General features: G+C 41.0%; 1 protein-coding gene across 12 annotated transcripts in view; it reads right to left on the reverse strand.

Moving 5' to 3' along the window:
• Positions 1-370: 370 nt before the first annotated feature.
• The window catches only part of LOC143982506 (zinc finger CCCH domain-containing protein 11A-like), an 805,224-nt gene continuing 779,416 nt past the window's right edge, over positions 371-26,178 (reverse strand). For 11 of the 12 annotated variants that reach the window (XM_077481314.1, XM_077481311.1, XM_077481310.1 and 8 more), the window contains one exon: positions 23,845-24,311. In XM_077481314.1, the coding sequence (XP_077337440.1) occupies positions 24,080-24,311 (232 nt within the window). In that variant the 3' untranslated portion in view covers positions 23,845-24,079. Of the gene's footprint in view, positions 640-23,844; positions 24,312-26,178 lie in introns of those variants that run through there. The other variant, XM_077481309.1, reaches the window with a different exon arrangement.

The following is a 26,178-nucleotide window of genomic DNA, read 5'->3' on the forward strand; positions in this document are numbered from 1 at the left end:
ACTATCTTTAGTCTATCCGCCATTATCCCATGCACTGTAAAATTTAACATACTTAATTATGTGAAACTCTTTCTTCCTTTACCTTGGGAACCTTTTCTATTACATTGCATTTCCAAGATAGGAACTTCTGGGCAGTTATAGGCTTCTGAGCAGTGACAATTGATCAATTCCCCCCCTACTATTATACCAGTAACCTTTAAAAAAAAAAAAAAAAAGTCCTGGAATTTATCTTTCTCCCAAAAACAATCCTGCAAGAACTTGCGGTGAGTCCTAGCCGCATTGATCAAAAGTCTGGCAAAGTCTTCATGGTGAAGAGAACGAGAGGTACTGGGCAGGATTATTGCGGTGCTATAGAAATAGAAAAACTATATAATATAAAAAAGGAAAAAGGTTTTATTTAATATAATGATAAAAAATTTTTTTTAAAGAGTGAAGATAAATTCGAGATTTTGAAAACACAGATAACAATATCAGTACAATAATTAAGAGTACATATAACCACAATCCGTCAATTAGTTCAAATCGAAAACTTCTTGGCTATTCTGATGGAATCCCGACATGTTTCGCCTACACATAGGCTTCTTCAGGGGAGCCAGTGAATTGACATAGATTAGTGCATAAAACAAGAAAAGAGATTCACTGTGAAAAAAATACAACAAATTTAGTAAATTAGGTCATGAAAAACAAAAGCAGCCCAGACTCTGAACACGCTCACAAATTTCAAGAAATATTATTAGGCTGGTGTAATGGAAATTTGTAGGTTCTGTATATAATTGTATTCTATTTTATATGTATTGCACAATGCCCTCACTGTGCACACGGCACTAACAATGTTTTCAGTACATGTTTTGCATTCTTTCGAGTTCTGATTAGAATAAGCCTGCCTATGTAACGCCCCTTGTTACCATAAACGTACAATTGTAATATTAATGTGATACCTACGTAATCATGTGTATAAAAGCCTTCAAATGCGTCATAATAAAGGAGAACGGTTATTTGGAAAGATGCTGAGCGTATCTTTTGTGTCTGTTCCCTACTGCAGTAGTTATTAATTTGGAACCACTAATCAATATGAGGATAGGAGTTGCCTATCATCAAAATATCCATTTCAGGTGGCGAAGCCAGCCCAGCAGGGGTTATCAGGTGACCCTGAGTATCCGAAACGAGGAGCTTGAGACGATCCGGGAATTTCTGATAATCAGCCGGCTGAGGTAAGCCTTTTGCTTACATTTGAGTTATCAGACTTCCTTGATCGGTAAGGCATTTTCGGGACAAAGGGTACCTATTTTACTCCCCTTAATCGAACTGTATTGATTAGTGGTTATATGTTATGTTGTCACTGTCTACTGTCCATCAGAGTGTTATAGAGAAAGGGAAGAATAGTGCTGTTCACAGATATATGTAGTACATCTGCTAGTTAAAGTAGTTTAGAGGCAAGAGGGTATAGGCACACGTAGAGAAGACTGGCCAGTCATTATGGGCATTAAATTAAGTAAGGGAATGATGGGTAAGAGACCCTCAAAAATGCCCAGCGCAAGAGGAGCGCTATATATGAACCGAAGGTGCGGTTCCGCCTATACTGAGCCCCTAGATTAATGGTTAAAGTGGACAGGGATCCACAAAGGGTAACTGGGTTACCACCAAAGTCCATAGGGACAAAGAATCATGCAGAGTATACAGCTAGAGAAACAGCTATTTATGTGAGCAGGATGGATCAAGAGTGACATTAACACTAGACAGAAAGGGACTTTTTGATGTTAAGTTGTGGGCTGAATTTGGGGTCAGGCACTACAACTAGTAAAGTCAAGAAACAGTAATGAGAGTTAAAACAGAATGCTTTATATGTTGTCAGAGAGGGAAGATGGGATGAGCACTATGGCTGCCCGTCTGATTATAGAAGGTACAGTATGTGAAGTATGGAATTACAATACATTGGATGCAAAGGATATCAGAACAAAATAAAGAAAGCAGAAGTTTAAGCAAGGAAGTATTAAAAAAGCGTTAAAAGAAAGTGAGAGAATGATATGCATGTGTTGTGTACAAATGGGAATAATGTAAGCAATTTTAGAGATATATTTGAGTATGTTTGTGAATGCTGGAACCTTTAGTTCGCTCGCTTGTGTCATGTACGCAGATGTGACCCCCCCCTTTGTGCTCTCCTCAAAGAATGTAGCTGGGATGAGAGTTGGTGATAAGCTGGGAGGACACCATGCCAATTTCAGTTTTTTAGACAAAACATTTATAACTAAATGTGTCGGGTTAACGAATCTAATGATAAACAATGTGATCACAATTATTTTTGAATCTGTTTTCCAAACATGGTAAAATGAAGGTTACAAATTAACCGTGTCTTACACAAATTTAATATCCTATGATAGTGGAAACAGTGCATTAAAAAAAAAAAAAGAGAGAGAAATTGAGTAAAATTAAGTAATATGTCCCCCTTTAAGGACATTTATCTGTGCATATATATTAGTGTGTGATATTGAAATTATCATATGAGTATTAATTTCTAATATGAGTTTAACAATTTTATTAATAAATATAGATATATTGAAACTGGTTTAGACAACCTTTGGTTGGAAATGAAATCAAGGTTAATGGGGAAATTGGTAAAAATTGAATTAGTTTAGATTAAGATAACAATTTTGTAATTTTACATTTATTGAGTGGAAAGAAAAAATATTAAGATGAGGTTGTTGATTTGAATACAGCTGCAATAATGTTTAACAAAGCCAAGATGGATGGGATACATAGGAAGTTTTTCTACAAAAATGAAATCTTAAAGTCTGATAATAACTTAATGTGTGGTCCATGATGTGAGAGTAATAATAACATGTAAATATAACAGACCCATCACATCAAGTCCACACACCCTGTTAGGATAGCTGCAGCCTGCAGCCAGTTGGTTTATAGTTTTTGATGGCCAAGTGCTTTCTGGTCCGTCATACATATTGTTGGTCCTTTTGTTTTTATGTATTTTTATTTTTGAAATCCAAAGCAGAATGTGTGGATTGTGAAATGATGTGCCCCTTTTCCTTGTAAGTGCAGTGGGTATAAGTAGAAGAATATTTAGGATTTATGGACATCTCTGCATGACTGCAGGGTATTCTTATCATTTATTATAATATTGCTAGGAAAAAGTTGTCTTTTTGAAACATTAAACTGGAGTTCTTACACAAACAGCATGATAGAAAACAAGCCATTGTTATATTTATGCAAGCTGGACCCAGTAATGAAGGGTTCACTCTGATATATCAGAGTTGTAGCTTTATGCAAAGTTGCTATTAGACAAAGTTACATATATTATTTTGGTTGAATATTTAATTTTTAATAGTCCGACATTCTGCACAGCAAATATATAGCTAAGTGTTTGTCTAATGAAAGGTTCAAAATATGAATTTGTTTTGTGTGTTTATGTACAAATCTAACAATGAAAAATGTGTACATTTGAATCCAGCCACCTTATTGCCTCTATTAGAGGAGGCTGGAGACAAAGAAAAAACACATGTGTTAAATTGATGACATAGGAATCAGCTGCTGTGAGCCCAGTGCAGGACACACTCCCTGAAGACCCGAGTATTTACTTTTTTGTAGTGTTATTCCTGGTTTTATACCGAGGATGAAGTTTATCACCCAGAAGGATTCCCTGTATTCAGAGTCATTGGATCCTTTTTCCCCATCTCAAGAAGCAGAGCTCCATGTTTTAGAAAAACCTGTGAGCTATAAAAAGAGTATATATTTATATAGTCAAGAGATAGAGAGCTTTTGGTTCCATTTGAAGGGTCAGAAGTTTGTTTTACTTCGGCAGGTAAACCAATCAAGCATGCCAAGTTAATTTGATCGGCTGTTTTCAGCCTTCCAGGTTCTTGCTGAGGTAGCCATACTAACAGTAAAACTCACATATGGAAGCAGACCAGGCGACTCTAAAGATGCTGCATTTACAGCCCTGGACACTTGCTGGGTCTGTGCAACTCACAGATTCCACCCTAGTTCTGGCCCAGTATAGCTGGGATTAATAATTCAACTTTAAGGTAGAGAGAGATAGCAAAAAGATATATCCAAATGCCCAAGTCAGGATGTTACGAGTATGTATTTTGTTTGTATGGACATGTTTCCTGGATGTCCAGTGGCAAATGCTACTGCAACGGCCACAGTAAAAAAGTGTTATCAGAAGTAGTTTTTAAGTACAGAGTGCAGAATCTACAGAGAGTAACAGAGGAAATCATTTTTATAGGAGAGTCCTTACTAGAAGTTTTGAGGTTTTATTTTTACACCCCCTACTGTCTACAATGTAGCGGACAAAGTAGAGTAAGAAACTAGAAAACTTTTGCCTGAATGTTTTATTATATTTTATCAAGCCCGTGAGGGGATATTGGACTCTCTGGGATTTGGTTTGGGAGTGTGTTGCTCACTTGCTTATATTTTGTCTCAGCAGCTGAAGTCCTCCATTCGGATCTCACAGAGAATGTTGCTGATCTTTTAAGGTTTTTGACAAACTCATTTATGTGTTTTCTCCCCAATTCCAGATCCTAAAAGTTTGGAAGGATCTAAAATTAAAGCCAGTTGACTTGTGGATTGTTAAGAGACATTTATATATAAGGAGATGTTTGGAGACTCAATACAGCATCTATTTCATGTACAGTTTTGCAAAACTTGAAGGAAAAGTGACCTGGATCTACACCAGACACTGCAAAAATGACTAAATGAAAGAAATCTCTGTGTTTGATTTGTTTCCTTCTTGCGATCACAGTCTAGGGCAATTTTTGATTCAATTACTTTAATTGTAAGGGATATATATATATTTGAAAAGTAGTTTAGCCATGTTGAAGTCATATTTGTCTTTTGTACCTCCATTTTATGTAGAATCGTCTGTGTTTACATATGCTGATAAGTCAGCATACCAGCAATTACGCTAGAAGGCCATTCTGGCCACAGGAGTGTACAGCCAGTACTCTGTAAATATGTCTTTGTTTTTCACAGTGAAAAGTCATTTTGTAATGAAAAAAGCTGCTCAGCTATTATTTTCTCCACAATGGAGTTTTTGCCTCTTTGGCCAGGATTACCTCCACCTAAGCGTGTGGAGGTTCCAGGTTAAAGGTGATAGCAGGTATGGTTAGTGATCAAAATATTGATCAAAAGAGAGGAGACTGTAATGGAAATTTGTAGGTTCTGTATATAATTGTATTCTATTTTATATGTATTGCACAATGCCCTCACTGTGCACACGGCACTAACAATGTTTTCAGTACATGTTTTGCATTCTTTCGAGTTCTGATTAGAATAAGCCTGCCTATGTAACGCCCCTTGTTACCATAAACGTACAATTGTAATATTAATGTGATACCTACGTAATCATGTGTATAAAAGCCTTCAAATGCGTCATAATAAAGGAGAACGGTTATTTGGAAAGATGCTGAGCGTATCTTTTGTGTCTGTTCCCTACTGCAGTAGTTATTAATTTGGAACCACTAATCAATATGAGGATAGGAGTTGCCTATCATCAAAATATCCATTTCAGCTGGAAAAGCCAGTTGTGCATTAGATTGAAGAACTGTGCCTACCTAACTCCAAACAAGAACCCCACCCTCACGATAAGACAGGGACACCTTTAGTACGTGGAGAGCGGACCAGTCCCAAAATTCCCCAAATGGTGGCTGCAGGAGATAAATGGGACAGATATCCACTATCAGTTAGAATTCAAGAGGCCAGAACGGGCTCCCAAGATCGATCTACCGGATTTAGAGGAGATGCCAATATCACTTAAGGTAAAACAACAATAAGAGCCTACCTGAGCCTACCTGAGCAAGTTGGTATTTGGTGTGTTTCAAAAAAGGAACAAATAGCTGCGGATAAGCAGGTCCAGAATAGAATGTAGTATCAAAGTGTGGACCTAGATTATGATTGAATTAATAAGGAGTTACCCTGAGAAAGGCCAATATATGTATGTACAAAAGAAATAAAATATATGGATGGATGAAATTATTCATAGATAATATTTGGTTAAGCTATGATTTTAAAGATGGCATTATGCTCAGATTTGTTAAATAGATCGCTAGAAGAAAAACGCTTACCATAGGCAGACAAAAGAAAGAAATTTCAGTGTTCCACTGGACTTGATATAAGCTTGCACTGTGATGGAGGAATTTGGCAATGGGTTACAGCAGGCAGGTCAAACAGCCAACGTATGTAGACCCTATAGGTATCAATATGTGACAGATAAGAAATAAGGAGACCCCAATAGAAAGACAGGGGGAGGAAAAGGAGAAGGTATAACTCAAAAGTAGGACAAGAAACATGGGCTGTGTGGAGAGACCATGTTCTAGTCAAAAAACCAACCTTTAGAAAAAAGTATCCTCGCTGTAGTGTCTTGCAGAGCCGACACACCTGCAAAGTGGGTGTGCCTTTTATCTCCCAGACACTCGGCGTCAAATCAATTACGCCGGGTGAAAGCCGACGAAAATGCATGACTGCGCATGCGTCCCGGGAGGTTGAGCCTACAATCCCCACAAAGCAATGCGGCGGCGGCTCCGTAACCACGGAAACCCGAATGACGCAGCAAGCATATGCGGAGATCGCAGAGATGACAGCGTAGAGGTTCGCTAAGCGTAGCAAGCCGCTACCTCACAATGACCACCACGGGACACAATACTCTCCCGAGGCAGCCTGCATTCAAACGGGTCGGGCTTCCACACAGCTCGACCCGTGCGTCCATACAGGCACCAATCCCGGGGATGAGGGAGACAGGTACGCTCCCACAAAAGAGACCCCATCAGGAGGATGGGCTCCAGGAGAGGAGAAATAAGTGGCTACAAGTGCTAAAAGGATTTTTTGTATAAAAAAAAACATTTATTATTAGGAAGTAGATAGGTGTTGGTAAAATAAGTGAGCGAGCAGAGTAATGGGCTGCAATGTGTAGACCAAATCCACAAAGATACAAAAATACACAATAAAGGAATGATGGTAGGATAATCAAATGAACAAGAAAAAAATAATCAAAAAATAAAACGTTATTATGAATATACAAGGGACAATGAATTAAACTTATTTTGGTAAGTATAACGCAACAACAAGTAACAGAAAAATGGATAATAAGGTCCGTTTAACAATCTTATAACATCCTTACAACAATGTGACAATATAACACTATATAGTGATCCAAAGGAACTACAATTAAATACAGAAATAGATAAATATACGTAAAAAAGGAACAATGAGGTGAGCACATACGGACATAAAAACATACCATTCGCACAGAAGACAATAAAAAAAAAAAAGGGGGTATATTATCTTTAAATATGGGAAGTACAGGGAAGGGAAACAGTCAACCATATAACAATTATGTGAAGCTGGTACCTAAATTTATGAAGTATGGATTTTTATAGAGTACTGACAAAAATCCATTCTTGAATAATGTAAATGCATAATTCTAAGCAGAGGGTTGAACAGAATTAAATTAAAGGAAATGCTTATAGGTTATATATTCATTTAAGCCTGGATTATTTGTGGCCTCTAGAGTGTATATCCATTTTGTTTCTAATTGAAGTAAACGGGTATCGATTTCACCCCCTCGAGCATGAGAAGGTACATGCTCAAGGGCCGAGAAATATACAACATTGGGATCAAAGTTGTGAAAAATACCTATGTGTCTATTCAATGCTGTAGTGCACAGTCGTTTGAATAGTGGTGACATATGGTCTCTGATCCGTTTAAAAAACGGGCGCTTGGTTTTACCAATATAGAAACTTCCGCAGGAGCAGCTTGCAAGGTATACTATTCCTACGGTTTTGCATGTCACATTATATCTGATGGTGTGAAGAGACCCATTAGGTAATGTAATGTGTGGTGATTTAGAGATGAACCGGCAAACATCGCAGTGGCCACAAGGATATGTGCCAGTGCGATTAGTTTTAATAAGTTGTCGAATATCAAAATGACTTGTGACTAGTCGGTCTTTCATAGACTGGGACCTACGATATGCAAGTTGAGGAAATGGTTTTATATATTTGTGAATTGTTTGGTCCGCCAGCAATAAAGGCCAGTACTTGATGAGAATTGCTCTCATTTGGTTGTGTTGCCGGGAGTATTGCGTAATGATGCGTAGAGGTGAATTAGAAGTAGGTTTCGGTTTCGGATTAATTAGGTCAGTTCTATTTAATTGAATCACTTTATTATAAGTACGTTTAAGTAATGATTTACTGTAACCACGTTGATATAATCTAGTGGACAAATCTTTGGCAGCTAATTGAAAATCTGAGTCTTGAGTGCAGTTTCGGCGAAGACGCAAATATTGGCTGTAGGGAATGCTATTTAGAAGTGATCTAGGATGTGCACTTTCGGCGTGTAAGATAGTGTTTCCTGCTGGGGGCTTACGGTAGAGAGATGTATCGATTACACCCCTATCATCTAATTTGATGCATAAGTCGAGAAAATTAACCTGAGTCTGACTGTATTCCATTGTGAATTTCAAATTAAATTGATTGTTAGCCAAACCATCAAAAAACTCATGTAGTTCGTCAAGGGTGCCTGTCCAAAGGATCAGGATATCATCGATATAGCAATGCCAACCCAGGATGAACTGATTCCAATCCTGAGGTTGGTCGCTGGAAAAAATCTGTCGTTCCCACCCCCCAGGTACAGATTGGCATAGGAAGGGGCACATTTGGTGCCCATTGCTACACCCTGTACCTGGAGGTAGTGGGAACGATCAAACATAAAAATATTATGAGTGAGGATGAACTCCAAAAGTTGGAGCACAAAACCATCATACGCTTGAGAGGTTGGTCCTCTTTCTTTCAAAAAAGAATGCATGACTTTAATGCCCGCCGTATGCGGAATGGAGTTATAGAGACACTCCACATCTAGGGCAACCAGCCAAGTATTCAAGGGAAGCTGTTTTCCATCCAGGATTCGTAGTAAGTCAATGGTGTCCTTTACATAGGAGGGCAAAGATAGTACATGCGGGAATAAATGCTTGTCAACTAGTGTGCTAGCGTTTTCTGTTAAACCCTGGCACCCTGATACAATGAGTCGGCCCGGGGGGTTAACAAGGGATTTATGCAGTTTTGGTAACGAATAGAATGTGGGAATTTGTGGATTTTTTACATTTAAGTATTTCCACGTATTAAGGTCAATGATGCCCTGTCGATAAGCTTGAAAAATGAGTTGGTAGTATTCCGTGTTGAAATTTGCAATGATGAGTTTATATATATATATATATATATATATATATATATGTGTATATCTATAATGAGAAAGCAATATAAGAAAAATGTAGCAATATATTTGTAGAGGTGACCACAAATATTGACCATAGAAATGAGAACATCTCACATATAAATTCAACCATATATACTGACCCTGTGGTGTATCATGCAATCATAATAATGCATCCAAATTTTCTTTTTTTAAAATCAAAGGAGGGAAGATCCTTGGTGATGTATGTACAAAGGTAGGAGAGAAATCACCGCTCGGTACTCAGATGCCCGGCCCGGGGCTAAAGGCGGAGCCCACTCATTCACCCACTGCAGAAAGTCCTCAGCAGGGGCGCCCACAAGAAATCCCCCACGGGGCCCGGGAACAAACACCATGTAGGAAACAGGTAGCTGGAAGAGGGAGAAAATGGTGATAGGGTCTTGATAAAGAGGTAGAAATGTATAGGTATGTAAATATGAGAAACAAAAGGGGGCTATGCAGGGTACCTTTTTTCGCAGGGAGCCATTAGGAGGGGTCCCATCTGTATTTAACAAGAATATATGGGAGCCCATCCATTGTCAACAATAGTAGACAGGAGTCCTCAGAGGGGACGTGAACTATCCAGAAAGAGAGGGTGTTACAGTCACAGATTGTTGGGGGGTTGCAACCAGGGCACCTGGGGCATCAAAGCACTGCTGGAAAATGTTGAAAGGACACAAAGCTGCATAGAAGCTGGCCAAAGGGCCCAAGGAGGGCTCCTAAAGGGGTAATAGTGTACAAGTAAACACGGTAGGTCTAAAGCAGGGGTGTCCAAACTTTTTTCAAAGAGGGCCAGATTTGATGAAGTGAACATGCACGAGGGCCGACCATTTTGCCTGACATTCTTTGAACCATTAAAAATCGGTCTAAGTGTGTTCGTTCGAACACTAATACACGGCCCAACAAGAATTCTCTTGCCTTTGTGGCTGTGTGTGTTGAAGAGATGAGCTTGGGCGTGTTATTTGGATATACCGTATTTATTGGCGAATAAGAGGGAAGTTTCCGGAAAAAAAACTTAAAATTTTAAATAAAAAACTCTGAAGCAAAATAAGGGTCAGTGCCCATCTGCGCTCCCACCATTGCCAGGAATGCACCCACCATTAGCCAGGAATGCAGCCACCATTAGCCAGGATTTCAGCCACCATTAGCCAGGAATGCAGCCACCATTGGCAGGATTTCACTCACTATTAGCCAGGAATGCAGCCACCATTAGCCAGGAATGCAGCCACCATTAGCCAGGAATGCAGCCACCATTAGCCAGGATTTCACTCACTATTGCCAGGAATGCAGCCACCATTAGCCAGGATTTCACTCACTATTGCCAGGAATGCAGCCACCATTGCCAGGATTTCACTCACTATTGCCAGGAATGCAGCCACCATTAGCCAGGATTTCACTCACTATTGCCAGGAATGCAGCCACCATTGCCAGGATTTCACTCACTATTAGCCAGGAATGCAGCCACCATTGCCAGGATTTCACATACTATTGCCAGGAATGCAGCCACCATTGCCAGGATTTCACTCACTATTAGCCAGGAATGCAGCCACCATTGCCAGGATTTCACTCACTATTGCCAGGAATGCAGCCACCATTGCCAGGATTTCACTTACTATTGCCAGGAATGCACCCACCATTGCCAGGATTTCACATACTATTGCCAGAAATGCAGCCACCATTGCCAGGATTTCACATACTATTGCCAGGAATGCCGCCACCATTGCCAGGATTTCACATACTATTGCCAGGAATGCAGCCACCATTGCCAGGATTTCACATACTATTGCCAGAAATGCAGCCACCATTAGCCAGGATTTCACTCACTATTGCCAGGAATGCAGCCACCATTGCCAGGATTTCACTCACTATTAGCCAGGAATGCAGCCACCATTGCCAGGATTTCACATACTATTGCCAGGAATGCAGCCACCATTGCCAGGATTTCACATACTACTGCCAGGAATGCAGCCACCATTGCCAGGATTTCACTCACTATTGCCAGGAATGCAGCCACCATTGCCAGGATTTCACATACTATTGCCAGGAATGCAGCCACCATTGCCAGGATTTCACTTACTATTGCCAGGAATGCACCCACCATTGCCAGGATTTCACTCACTATTGCCAGGAATGCAGCCACCATTGCCAGGATTTCACATACTATTGCCAGAAATGCAGCCACCATTGCCAGGATTTCACTCACTATTGCCAGGAATGCAGCCACCATTGCCAGGATTTCACTCACTATTGCCAGGAATGCAGCCACCATTAGCCAGGATTTCACATACTATTGCCAGAAATGCAGCCACCATTGCCAGGATTTCACATACTATTGCCAGGAATGCAGCCACCATTGCCAGGATTCCACATACTATTGCCAGAAATGCAGCCACCATTGCCAGGATTTCACTCACTATTGCCAGAAATGCAGCCACCATTGCCAGGATTTCACTCACTATTGCCAGGAATGCAGCCACCATTAGCCAGGATTTCACTCACTATTGCCAGGAATGCAGCCACCATTAGCCAGGATTTCACATACTATTGCCAGGAATGCAGCCACCATTAGCCAGGATTTCACATACTATTGCCAGGAATGCAGCCACCATTGCCAGGATTTCACTCACTATTGCCAGGAATGCAGCCACCATTAGCCAGGATTTCACATACTATTGCCAGAAATGCAGCCACCATTGCCAGGATTTCACATACTATTGCCAGGAATGCAGCCACCATTGCCAGGATTTCACTCACTATTAGCCAGGAATGCACTTACCATTGCCATCAGTGCAGCCTTGGAGGAGACATGGAGGGGGCTGGACGAGCGCCAAAGAACAGGAGAATCTCCTGTTTTCACAGCGGCCTCTTTAAGAGAAAGTCCCGCCTCCTTTGATGGACAGAACAGTCGTCCAATGGCGGAGATGGGACTTCCTATTACAGAGGCTGCAGTGTAAACAGGAAATACTCCTGTGTGCACAGCGCTCGTACAGCCTCCTATCTCCAATGCAGCCAGACTATATATCTTTTGTGGCCCTGGCGCTGGGAGATCGTCGGGGGCCACAAAAGATATATATGTTTAGATTACCAGGCGGGCCGCTCAAAACCGGACCGCGGGCCGCGATTGGCCCGCGGGCCGGACTTTGGACATGCTTGGTCTAAAGTAACATCTATAAAATCCAAATGTGTTTATGTATAAAAAGGTACCTGATGCAGCGGTCCTGTTAGAGCAGTGGTCATCAACCCTGTCCTCAGGGCCCACTAACAGGCCAGGTTTTATGTATTACCTTGAGGGAGATGCAGACTAGAATACTACAATCACTGAGCAGCAAATGATATCACCTGTGATGTATTTCGGTTATCTTGCAAACCTGGCCTGTTAGTGGGCCCTGAGGACAGGGTTGATGACCACTGTGTTAGAGTATAGGATGCCTCTGTGCAGGGGAATTGACCCCCCTCAACCAGGAGGTAAAGAGAACCTGGTATATATAGGAGACCAACCTGGGACACCTGGCATGGAAGGCAATATTACCGGCCAGGGAATCTGTGGAGGACAGCGGTACAAAAAGGTGCTATTGCCATGTATGCAACAGAGGTCAACAGACCCGCAGAAAAATGAAAAAATATATGTCTAATACACAAGGATCGGATTAGTACCTGAGATGGATGTTAACCAGTCAAGGGGCGGGAGGTCCAGCAAACAAGCCATGACAGACCTGCAGGTATATGCCTGCTACACTCACAAAGTGAGAGCAGCCATTAAATAACTGGTGGCATGAAGTATTGAATTCCCAGTGGAGGGTTTCCTAAACAGACCTGTTATAAGTAGGCCGTGGGTATCTTTTTGTATGGTTGTGTCAAGGAACGCGATAGCTTCCTTGTTCCAAGTCATAGTAAAAGACAGATTAAATGCATTGATGTTGAGTTGTTCCAAAAAGTTAGAAACCACATGTGTGACATTCTCCATGTATTGAGCCAGTGGTGCCGAGTGCTGAATCATTTGTTCCCACTCCCCCAAGTACAGATTAGTGTACGATGGGGCACAAGAGGTCCCCATTGCAACACCCTGCACCTGGAGGCAGTGGGAACCATTGAAGGTTAAATAGTTGTAGTGTACGATGAATTCAAGAGCAGCCAAGGGGAACTCATTGGTCTTAGGGTCACACTGGCTGTTCTGACATATAATATGTCTTATGCATGCAAGGCCTTTGTCATGCGGGATCGAGCTGTATAAGGCCTGGTCATCCATGGCAACTAGTACAGAGTCTGGGGGGACACTCAGCCCGTCTAAATTTTGAAGTAGGTGTGGAGTATCACGGATGTAGCTAGGAAGTTTGAGGAGGGGGGGCGTAAGTAGCTGTCCACAAATTTGCTAAGCTTCTCGGTTAGGGAACCATTACCGGAGATAATGGGTCTACCTAAAGGTCGTGTCAAGCTTTTATGGAGTTTTGGCAAAGCATAGAAGGTAGGCGTGCGTGGGTGCTGCGTTCTGATGTAGTTCCACTCAGCTTTGTTAAGAATGTTAGCACTATAGGCCTGGTCAATCAACTCATAAAATGCTTTGCGAAATCTCTCAATCCGTCCAGCTGGTATCTTGCAATACCAGTCTTGATTGTTCAATATGGAAGTACACATATCCACATAGAATTCATTATCCATCACCACAATGTTACCACCCCTGTCGGATGGTTTGATCGTTATTGTGGGGTGGTCCCTGAGTGAACTCAGGGCTTCACGTTCAGGTCCGGACAGGTTGTTCTTGCTGCAGTCAGATAATTTGATCTTGCATATGTCTCTGGTTACTAGTTTTACGAAAAGCTAATACATTAGGATTGGTGTTAAGGTTAGGGAACTTGTCCGATTTCTTTTTGACTGCAGGGGGTGGTGGAGTGGGGAGATGCCGACTGATCGAAAGGAACCAAAAGTTGTTCAAGATCTATATGGTTGATAAGGTCTGGCGTTTCATTTTCCTCTAACAGTTTGGATAAGTGTTTCTAATGCTTCTAATTTGTATGGTTAGAAGTCTGATCGGGTAGGAATTTCTTTAGTATACATTTGTTTTAAGATGAGTTTCCTGGCAAAGAGTTGGAGATCTTTGATAACTTCAAACTGATCTATGTTCTGGTTGGGGCAGAAGCTTAATCCCCTAGCCAAGACTTGTATTTGTAAGTTGGATAGGGTGTACGTAGACAGATTAATAACATTCAGATTGTCCGAAAAAGGATCAGTGGGTACAGGGGATTCAGTCCTTACCTGATCCGAATGTCATGAAGCTTCCGAATTGTGCGTAGTTTCAACAGTGCGATCTTCCCGAGACGTGGTGGTGCCTTTGTACCGGATAATGGAATTCTCGGGAGTAGAGTGTTAGTGTCAGATTGGAACATGGTGGGGAGAGGTGGGGCAGTATTACCAGGGACCGAGGAGTCGTGGCGAGATGCGCCAAGTACCGACGATTTAGTTATGTGTTTTTTCTGGGAGTTACCGTGGGTGTTGTTGCCCTGGGAGTTCCTTTTGGATTTCTTGGGCCTATTGTAATTGAGTTGACTTCTAGAGGAAGCTTATGATGCTGATGAAGCATTAGAAAAATTGGGGTCACTCAAAGATGTGAAGGATTTGGGGATCTATTTCGTAAATTGTAATTTTTCCAATTTTAGGCTTTGGATTCCTGAAAGGCCTTTGTATCTCTCAGGAGCTTCTTCTCCTTTTTAATGAGTATGTCACGATTAAACTGTTCCAGATGCTCATTGAGTTCTCTGCCCAGTTGGTTGTATAAAGCGTGGGTTTTATGTGTAGCTAATTGTGCATACAGGGGGTCAAGTTCTTTGTCTAGCTCGCTGATTGTTCTTTTGTATTCATCAATGAGGAGGGCCATCATTTTATTAGAGCATGAGGAGAGGTTCTCCTCCCATTCTTTTTTAAAATTGGGATTGATATTTTCTATGGTCGGAAAAATCTGGATTCTAAGGCTGAAGGGATTTATGTTTTTGGCCATATATTGTTCAAAGAAATGAACATGCCAGTGGTTAAGGGATCCCTTAACCACGTCGCGTTGCACCCGGAAGTGGTGTTCCTCATGCACGCCCACCACTAGAGATCTCTTGGCGACGTGTATGAGGACATGGGGTGCTAGGGGCTGGTGCACGTGCTACCCGAGCTGGTCGGGTAACTCCGCCCACTTGGGTTACTTAACGGCTGCTCTCACTTTGTGTGTGCAGCAGGCATATACCTGCAGGTCTGTCATGGCTTGCTCACTGGACCTCCTGCCCCTTGACTGGTTAACATCCATCTCAGGTACTAATCCGATCCTTGTGTATTAGACATATATTTTTTCATTTTTCTGCAGGTCTGTTGATCTTTTTTGCATATATGGCGATAGCACCTTTTTGTACTGCTGCACTTCACAGATTCCCTTGCCAGTAATATTGCTTTCAATCCCAGGTGTCCCAGGTTGGTCTCCTATATATACCAGGTTCTCTTTACCTCCCTGGCTGAGGGGGGTCAATTCCCCTGCGCAGAAGCATCCCATACTCTAACAGGACATCTGCATCAGGTACCTTTTTATACATAAACCCATTTGGATTTTATAGATGTTACTTTAGACCTACCCTGTTCACTTGTACACTATTACCCCTTTAGGAGCCCTCCTGGGGCCCTTTGGCCAGCTTCTATGCAGCTTTGTGTCTTTTCAATATTTTTCAGCAGTGCTTTGATGCCCCAGGGTGCCCTGATTGCAACAATCCGTGACTGTGGTTCTTCCCACACACCAGGTATATGCTTCTGTTTTGGTTTCCTCCTTAACACTCTCTCTTTCTGGATAGTTCACGTCCCCTCCGAGGACTCCTGTCTACTATTGTTGACAATGGACAGACTCCCGTATATTCCTGTTAAATACAGGCGGGACCCCCCTAATGTGTCCCTGTGAGTACAGTACCCTGCATAGCCCCCCTTTTGTTTCTCACATTTAAATACCTATACATTTCTACCTCTTTATCAAGACCCTATCACCATTTTCTCCCTCTTCCAGCTACCAGTTTCCTACATGGTGTTTGTTCCCAGGCCCCGTGGGGGATTTCATGTAGGCGCCCTCTGCTGAGGACTTTCTGCAGTGGGTGAATGAGTGGGCTCCGCCTTCAGCCCCGGGCCGGGCACCTGAGTACCGAGCAGTGATTTCTCTCCTACTTTCGTGCATACCGCACCAAAGGATCTTCCCTCCTCCTTTGTTTTTTTTTAAAAGAATGTTTTGGATGCATTATTTTCAACCTTTTGCCACATTTCAGACTTCAAACATAAAGATATAACAATTTTATTTTTTGTGAAGAATCACCAACAAGTGGGACACAATTGTGAAGTGGAACGAAATCTATTGAATTTTTGAAACTTTTTTAACTAATAAAAAAATGAAAAGTGGGGCGTGCAAAATTATTCGGCCCCCTTGCGTTAATACTTTGTAGAGCCACCTTTTGCTGCGATTACAGCTGCAAGTCGCTTGGGGTATGTCTCTATCAGTTTTGCACATCGAGAGACTGAAATTCTTGCCCATTCTTCCTTGCAAAACAGCTCGAGCTCAGTGAGGTTGGATGGAGAGCGTTTGTGAACAGCAGTTTTCAGCTCTTTCCACAGATTCTCGATTGGATTCAGGTCTGGACTTTGACTTGGCCATTCTAACACCTGGATACGTTTATTTGTGAACCATTCCTTTGTAGATTTTGCTGTATGTTTGGGATCATTGTCTCGTTGGAAGATAAATCTCCGTCCCAGTTTCAGGTCTTTTGCAGACTCCAACAGGTTTTCATCCAGAATGGTCCTGTATTTGGCTGCATCCATCTTCCCCTCAATTTTAACCATCTTCCCTGTCCCTGCTGAAGAGCAGACCCAAACCATGATGCTGCCACCACCATGTTTGACAGTGGGGATGGTGTGTTGAGGGTGATGAGCTGTGTTGCTTTTCCGCCAAACATATCGTTTTGCACTGTGGGCAAAAAGTTGGATTTTGGTTTCATCTGACCAGAGCACCTTCTTCCACATGTTTGGTGTGTCTCCCAGGTGGCTTGTGGCAAACTTTAGACGAGACTTTTTATGGATATCTTTGAGAAATGGCTTTCTTCTTGCCACTCTTCCATAAAGGCCAGATTTGTGCAGTGTACGACAGACTCTCCCACCTCAGCTGTAGTTCTCTGCAGTTCATCCAGAGTGATCATGGGCCTCTTGGCTGCATCTCTGATCAGTCTTCTCCTTGTCTGAGCTGAAAGTTTAGAGGGACGGCCAGGTCTTGGTAGATTTGCAGTGGTCTGATACTCTTTCCATTTCAAAATGATCGCTTGCACAGTGCTCCTTGGGATGTTTAAAGCTTGGGAAATCTTTTTGTATCCAAATCCGGCTTTAAACTTCTCCACAACAGTATTACGGACCTACCTGGTGTGTTCCTTGGTCTTTATGATGCTCTCTGCGCTTTCAACAGAACCCTGAGACTATCACAGAGCAGGTCCATTTATACTGAGACTTGATTACACACAGGTGGATTCTATTTATCACCATCAGTCATTTAGGACAACATTGGATCATTCAGAGATCCTCGCTGAACTTCTGGCGTGAGTTTGCTGCACTGAAAGTAAAGGGGCTAAATAATTTTGCACGCATCACTTTTCAGTTTTTTATTTGCTAAAAAAGTTTAAAATATCGAATAGATTTCATTCCACTTCACAATTGTGTCCCACTTGTTGGTGATTCTTCACAAAAAATTAAAATTTTATATCTTTATGTTTGAAGCCTGAAATGTGGCAAAAGGTTAAAAAGTTCAAAGGGGCCGAATACTTTCGCAAGGCACTGTATGTTGATCAGTGTTCCCTGAAGAAGAATCGAAATGCGTCGGAATACCAACCTGTATCTGTGATTCTTTTTTTTGCATCCTATATCATTTTCATGTACACCTCCTGTTCACATTGTTTAGCACTTATACGTACCCCACTTTTTTAGCTCTCTAAATAAATCGTGAATAATTTAGCATAACAGAGTAGTTGTCTTTTCCATAAAAAAAAAAAAATCCCCAAGAAGAATAAACTCCACCTATACTGGATTTATGGGATGTGGGTTAAACCTACTCCAGATCAAATCTAGCACCTCTCCCCCAGCTAATCTTAACAAAATGGCATTTAAGTATTGAAAAGAGGAAATATTAAAGAGAAAGTAATTTGACTCTGAACTAAGTGTCAGCGTGAGTTGCTTGAAGCATACACATTTTATATTCAATAATTTTATCAGGGTCAGATATAAAAATACCAGACCTTGGTTCTGGTTCTAATCCAATACACTATAACTACCTTCAGAGATTGGCGCAGAGAAAGCATCTCTGACTGTACTAAGGAAGTACCTCATAACCTGTGAGGGTTTCCTTAGCCGACAATTTATGTATGCATCTGTAACAAAAAGGTTTTACATGATCTTGTTGGAGCTTTTCGTTGCAATACCCACACCTTTTTGTTCTAGGGGGAGGGGTTTTTTTGCCCTTAGCCTTGTGTGCCCCTTGAGAAGATCCACTGGGTTCTAAGGAGACAAAATACAGAACCCAAACTTTAAAGTCTATAATTTTTCTCCTAACCTCCCCCAAACGGGTGTGGGTAAGACCCCTCTTAACTCACCACCTGCCAAACAGAGGAGGAATCACCACCTGTGTCCTCCTCTCTTTCCATAACTGGCCCCCGCTGGTTCCGTACCAAGGAGCCCTGCTGTGAAGATCCAGAAGGTGTGAGGGCTTGTGGGGCCTCCGCCTGGCTCCACCGGAGTCTTATAGCAAAGACGCCACTGATCGGCACCATTTTGTTGGAGTCCCACCGTCGGAAGGGTGTTTTGGCCTCTAGTGTCTCCGGTCCCGCGATTTTGGCGTAGATAGGAAACAGAATTGAAGCCGCCTGGAAATGGAAGCGGCACCATCACTCAGCTAGAACGCTCACTCCTAACCCGGGAGTGTTACCAGCATTACCTATGGAGCAGAAATCTGCAGGAGACAGACGCCCTCTGCCCCTCCAACAGCCTGGACTCCAGCTGACCCTCTGCCTCCTTCAGCCCCCATGTACCTGGAATGGGTGGAAGGCACGTAAGGAGGTATGTGCCCACAGAAGCTCTGGGATGCCCCAGCCATTGGGGCTCCCTGAGAAGGGACTAGGCCCTGGCTGGACCCGCAGCCCTCCCTGGCATTGGCGTCCAGCTGCCGGGGGGAGCTTCCGCTACCGGCTGCGGGTCTGACAAAAAATAAACATTTCACTGAAGGGAAACACAATCAAGAACTGAGGTGCAGGGGGAAAGAAGGGGCCTTTTAACCTCATGTGTTGATTGTGTTTCCTGTCAGGTGGACCAGTCATCTCAGGTTGTGCCGTCCTGGAAGATGACTAGAGAAATACAAATCTTTAAATGGGGACTCTAGCACTAGTAGGAAACGTTTTGTCATGTAAATGTTTTAAATGCAAATGTTTTGTCATGTCCGTCAATGATGAAACGCATACGACGGAGCCATGCACACTATGTAGCCATGCACACTACGTCACTTCCAGGTCGCTGATCATGTGGAACGCAGTTGGAGCGCACACCGCTCTTCCACAGATGTAGCATCCCCCTGCAACATAATGCCTAATTTTGTTTGGACTTTTCTTCCCAATATGTGGCACATTATTTAAAACCTATGTGCCAGTAGTGGGTGAATAACGTCGGTGACTAGCTCATTACATGGACGCTTCTAATAGCTGATAAAAAATGTTTTTTTTTATATATATATTTTTTATTTATATATTTTTTTGACATTTTTGTCATTTGCTATTTGTATATTTTTTTTGATTATGTTCTATGGAAAAAAAAAAATTAATAAATGAACTGTGACAGTTAAACTACTACGCTATGGGAGCTGCTTTTTGTTTCCTCTGAGGATTCACCAGATCATATTGCTATAAGCACATACTTTCAAGGAGAACACCCCCAGATATAAGGACCTCCCGGAATATACGGATTGGAGAGAGGAGGGGAAGGAGCGGAGGTGATCCGGCTGGATACAGAGAGATTATATGCACTTGGCCCCTTAGGGGTAAGAGGATCTGGTGAGTGGGGACCCAAGAGGGCGAGCACGCAAGTCACTGGAAATTTCTGCTCAAGAACATAAAGTCATTCCTCCTTTTTTATCTATTTTGGACTTATTATATATATGCAGTTCCTTTTGTGCTGCTGTGCACACTGTTTGCATTTTTTTGCACTATAAAAAATATTTTTGCACTATTTTGGACTTGATTGATATATGGACACTTTTTTCTTCTCTACTTATTTATATATAAATTGGGATAGTATGGTGTTATAAACATAAGAACATCATTATTGTAATTTTGTATTCATCGTGCACGTAGCACTTTCATTGCATGTGTATTCTATATTTTCCATTTATTAGTCTTTATTTTTTCTTTATTTTTCCAATATTGCTTTCGGTAGTTCACACATAATTGCACATGTACAGTATGCACGCATGGTATTTGGTGCGTGCATTTCTAGCCCACTTTTATTGTGCATATTGCATATATGGCGTTTGATCATAATACAATATAGGTTTAGTACACATTATATATAATTTGTTTTTTGCAAATAGGTTATGGTGTTTAAGGCCGGGTACTTTATGAGTACACTATATATATTCCTCTGATAAAACAGCCTAGGGGGACATCTGATGTAAGCTCTGTGAACTGTGGGAAATCTATTAGTGAGTGGATACTCCTGGCTTTTTTCCCCCCCTATCCAGGTTTTTTTTCTCCCTGCTGTTTGAGAGGATTCTGGGGAAGCGCTGCTTCTGGAGGGAGTACCTCCATAATTATTATACATTATTTGAGGTAGTGCCTTTTTACCTTATTTTATTATATATTTGTACATCGTCAGCCTTCTAGGGGGTTGTAGATTTAAGGGTGGCAGCAACCGGGTTTTCAATCTAAGAGCGGCCTTGTATAAATTGATTTACTCCCCACACCTTACCAACTATATAACTGTAGCTGGGCTCATTCCTTTTGGCTTTGTTTGAGCAACAGATGATTTTTCTAGCATCAGGTACCAGTGGTTTCAAGTGATTTCCATGTAGTTTAGTAGACAATAGTCCCCCATCATTCTAAGCAGAGAAGATTCCTAGTGTAGAAGTTAAATAGTGTCCCTGGCTTCCTTGTGACCCAAGACTCCTAGCATTATAGGCTTTGAAAAACTCCTAGTGACCTAGATTTTCCTTATGGTCCTGTGGCTGGACCCCCCTTGATCCTAGTGTATGTTTGCAAGCATCACCCAGTGCCATTCAGTGTGATCTCAGTACCCCCAAACTTTCTTGGTCTGCCCCATTGTGTTCCCTGCTGTATCCACGTACCTGTTGCCAGTGTCATTGTGCCTGTGTTTACCTTGTGTACTTTTGACAGCTTTTACATCCTCTGTGATTTCCTTCCTGCTATTGTGTCTGTAGTCTGCTTCAGTATCTCCCAGTTCATTTCTAGTTTGGTGAATTCTTATCTGCTTATCAGTTCTTAGTTCCCAGTAGTTGCCTGTTTGGGTGAGCCCAAGAACCACAACCTGGAAATGCCTGCCGTGCAATGTATTTCCACCTGCTGAAGACCAGAATGAGCCTCAGCCCTTTCAAGGGCCCTCACCTTTGTGGTATGCGTGGGCAGGCTGGGTTTTCCCCAGACACTACCAATATGTATCCTTCCTGTCCTAGACTCCTCCTTGTGTACTTTGTCTGTATTCCTGTGCAAATGTATCCCTGTGACCCCATGCACTTTAATGATGCTGAAACAGAGGTAACAGTATGTGGTTACCTCTGTTTCTGTAAGCTCAGCATCCAACTGATGCTACCTGTTTCCCTATGAGCTGGTATTCTGTATCATACATGCCTGTATGACCAGCACACAAGTGCACTCACTCCAGTGAGTCCTGTATTACATGCTTTCCAAGATCTTTGTCTGTGCTTCTCTGCGCTAGGGCAGGTGTAGCCTGCATGAGAGCATTCTTACAATATATTATCATCCAGTGCGCAGGCTAAATCCCAATGATTCAAGTCCACTATCCAAATGATATCTTATTTGTGACACTGAAGTTAGATAAAACCAGCCCTGTGGCCCTGACCCAAGGTGACACACCAGATCCCTCTACCAACAATGCTGTGAATCCTCAATGAATATTTAAATCTGGGGCACTGGTATGACACTAAGCTGGTATGATACTGGGACCGATGATACCCACTGGAATGCATATCTGAATAATGTGGTCCAATATTGTCAGAGAAGCAGGAAATAATCCCTTTTCTCTTAGTTTAAATGATCTCTGTCCTCACAATTGCAGTGCACAATGCTCTTCTACTGCAGAGAAAGAGGGGAAGTATCTGCCAAAGTCTGCTAGAACAGGAAACTAGAGCAGATGAATGAAATAGAAGAAATGGGGCTATTGGTATTAGTCTATATGTGGCCTAAGCTGGGTATTTAATTGACCACACGGGGTAGATGTTACAGCAACACTAAAGCTCTGTAGCATTTCGTTTTTGCTTACAATGTTCAGCAATACTGATTGGAAGAGACCATTGACAACTAAAAAGAAAACAGCTTGCAGCAGCCTCTATGAATATTTACTTTCAACTTATATTGCACTGGGAATGGAAAGTGTCATTTTAGTGTCCATGCATACATGAAAGAACGTCAGCACCCCTTATCTGGGCTAAGCTTAGTCCAAACAAAAAAACTTAAATGTTTTAGTGAGGAGTTGTACTGTAAATGTTGCACCTGTTATATATGTATACCAATTGTTCTTTATTCTTATCTCTATGGGTTAGGAACTATAAGCTCTACTTTGTTTTTTGTTAATTGATACAAATCAAAAGTTGATACTCGAAATATCTAAACTGAGATTACATAGTCTCTAAAGCTAAAACAGATCTAACTACATTATCATAAAACATTCTACAAGAAATATAACATAATAAACAATATTAAGCCATTATTGAATGATAATGATAACGAGTAATGAGATAACAGCCTTCACAGACCTCCCATGTAAAACAGTACAAAATGGTTATGCTGAATCGGCTGAACCATGCAAGAGAAAGTTAAAACTAATGAAAAAATGTGTAGTTCTTTACAATACTTTGTTAAATTTAAAGCACAGTTTTCAAGAAGAAGTGATTACATTTGTTACATATCTAACTTTTTGCCATATTACTACTTAAAGCACACTTTCAGATTTTTTTCAAAATATAAAAGTCAAATATATACACTCTTTAAAAATGGCTATTTTGGCCAGCCTTTTACTCGTAGGTTAGCAAATGGGTATGGACTGGACCATTTGCAAATGAAAACTGATTTGACTTATGGTACTGACTGGATCAGTGGTTAACAAATTAACAAGTAGAAATGTGTATTTAAATAAGTACTAAGTTTAGGTTGGGGTTTGAAGTCTCTAAATTGCATCATAGACTGCAATTACTACCAAAGCTCCTGCCAAAAATAAGTTGTCAGCATTCTAAAAGATATAAACGCAGGTCAAGCTAAAAGTTAATAATAGAACTTGGTAAAAATTTGAATACGTGAAATGCAAGAGTTTATAAAACAGAAACACAAACCAAAATAAATGTCATCAGTTTATATAGTACACAAATCTCTTAGAAGAGGATTGTGAATCAGCATATGTTATTCTAGCAGAGTAAAGGATATTCATCCAATCAAATAAAACATTAAGTCTCCAAAAATAATGGTGCTGGTTTAATTTTAGACATTGTTGAATGCGAATGAAGGAGGATTCGGTAACCCATTCATTAACAATCTATGCAGATTTTCTATAGGGAATCAGGCTCTCAGAAGGTTCAGCTGTCTATCATTTCCGACAATTCCATTAGAAGATCATCCTCATCTTTGCTGGGATCCAGATCAATTTCCTCATCTAGTTTACCATCTGAGATATCCCAGATCAGTTCATCAAAGTCATCTTCTGTGAGAATTGAAGGTTTCCCCAGTAAAGCAATACTTGCTCTTCGTGAATTTACAACAGTCGGCGCCATACCTGAATGTCCAGGATCTGACGCAGGAACCTGAGAACTAAAGCATAAAAGTCCTTCAGTTGGGGGATAGGCAACAGGTAAAACATAACTTTTTAAAGAGACCAATATTTTTGTCAATGTAATAACATTTACAAAAAAAAAGATCACTTTAAAAAGAAACTTGCATTAGATAAAAAAGTGATTTTTTATGTTTTAACCCTTTTATGACTAAGCCTATTTTTGACATTTGTTGTTTACAAGTTAAAATTCGTATTTTATTCTGGAAAATTACTTGGAACCCTCAAACATTATATATATTTTTTATAAGAGAATCTAGAGAATAAAATGGCGATTGTTACAATATTTTATGTCACACAGTATTTGTGCAGTATATCGAGTAAATAGATACCAAACATGGCTAATAGGGTAGTTATTCCAGTGCTGCCACTATTATGATATAGATTGAGGAATTGCTGCGTTCACCGAGATGGATCAAACCAAATCCACTTAGTTATAACGTGAGGGTAGGTTGGTGTCGCGCTGTTCTGGTTTAAGGTATTACACGGGAGGGGATAGTTCCCTATATTTCTCACTCAACAAATATGAGTGGGAGAGGTATTTCTCACTCAAAGATATGGGGGAGAGGTATTATCCCTTAACACAATATGAAACTCTTCCCCTCTAGTTAGAAGTGCATATAATACATTTATATAAATTATCAGACACTGAAATAAACCCAGACTATTAAAAAAATTAAAAGATTTTTTTTTTAATTAGTAAACGCACTACAGGGGTGCCTGCACCTAGACCCCACACAAGAAATATAATACTTGTTTGACCAGAAAGGTAAGTTCAGTGTAATCGTGGTACACCAATACGAACAATATAGTCAGAAGAATTATCAGAAAAGTAAACGCACTGCAGAGCCAGCTGACTAAACATGCACCAGAATGGAAATAAAAGCTTAGCTCCGTCACCTTCAGCAGACCCAGCAAGCAAAAAAGTGCTATGTGCTAATAAAACCAGGGTAAATAAATAACTACATGTCTCTTGGTGCAGTGTATAAAACTTAATTTAAAATAAAAGTGAAATCAGGTGACCAAAATAGATTAACCACTTCAGCCCCGGACCAATTTTCAACCTAAGGACCAGAGGTCTTTTTACAATTTCGCACTGCACTGCTTTAACTGGTAATTGCACGGTCATGCAATGTTGTACCCAAACAAAATTTGCGTCCTTTTCTTCCCACAAATAGAGCTTTCTTTTGACGGTATTTGATTGCCTCTGCGTTTTTTATTTTTTGCAATATAAATGGAAAAAGACCGAACATTTTGAGAAAAAAATATATTTTCTACTTTTTGTTATAAGAAAAATCGAATAAACTCAATTTTAGTCATACATTTAGGGCAAAATTTATTCAGCCACATGTCTTTAGTAAAAAAAAATGTCAATAAGGGTATATTTATTGGTTTACGCAAAAGTTATAGCGTCTACAAACTAGAGTAAATTTTCTGGAATTTACACAGCTTTTAATTTATGACTGCCTATCTCATTTCTTGAGGTGCTAAAATGGCAGGGCAGTACAAACCCACCCAAATGACCCCATTTTGGAAAGTAGACACCCCAAGGAAATTGCTGAGGGGCATGTTGAGCCCATTGAATATTGTTTTTGTCCCAAGTGATTGAATAATGACACAAAAAAAAGTTTACAAAAAGTTGTCACTAAATGATATATTGCTCACACATGCCATAGTTATATGTGGAATTGCACCCCAAAATATATTCTGCTGCTTCTCCTGGGTACGAAGATACCACATATGTGGGACTTTTTGGGAGTCTAGCTGCGTACGGCACCCCGAAAACCAATCACTGCCTTCAGGGTTTCTAAGGGTGTAAATTTTTGATTTCACTCCTCACTACCTATC

Source organism: Lithobates pipiens, unplaced genomic scaffold (assembly GCF_037356315.1).
Source record: "Lithobates pipiens isolate NorthernLeopardFrog02 unplaced genomic scaffold, aLitPip1_a1.2 Scaffold_16, whole genome shotgun sequence".
NCBI classification, from domain to species: Eukaryota; Metazoa; Chordata; class Amphibia; order Anura; family Ranidae; genus Lithobates; species Lithobates pipiens.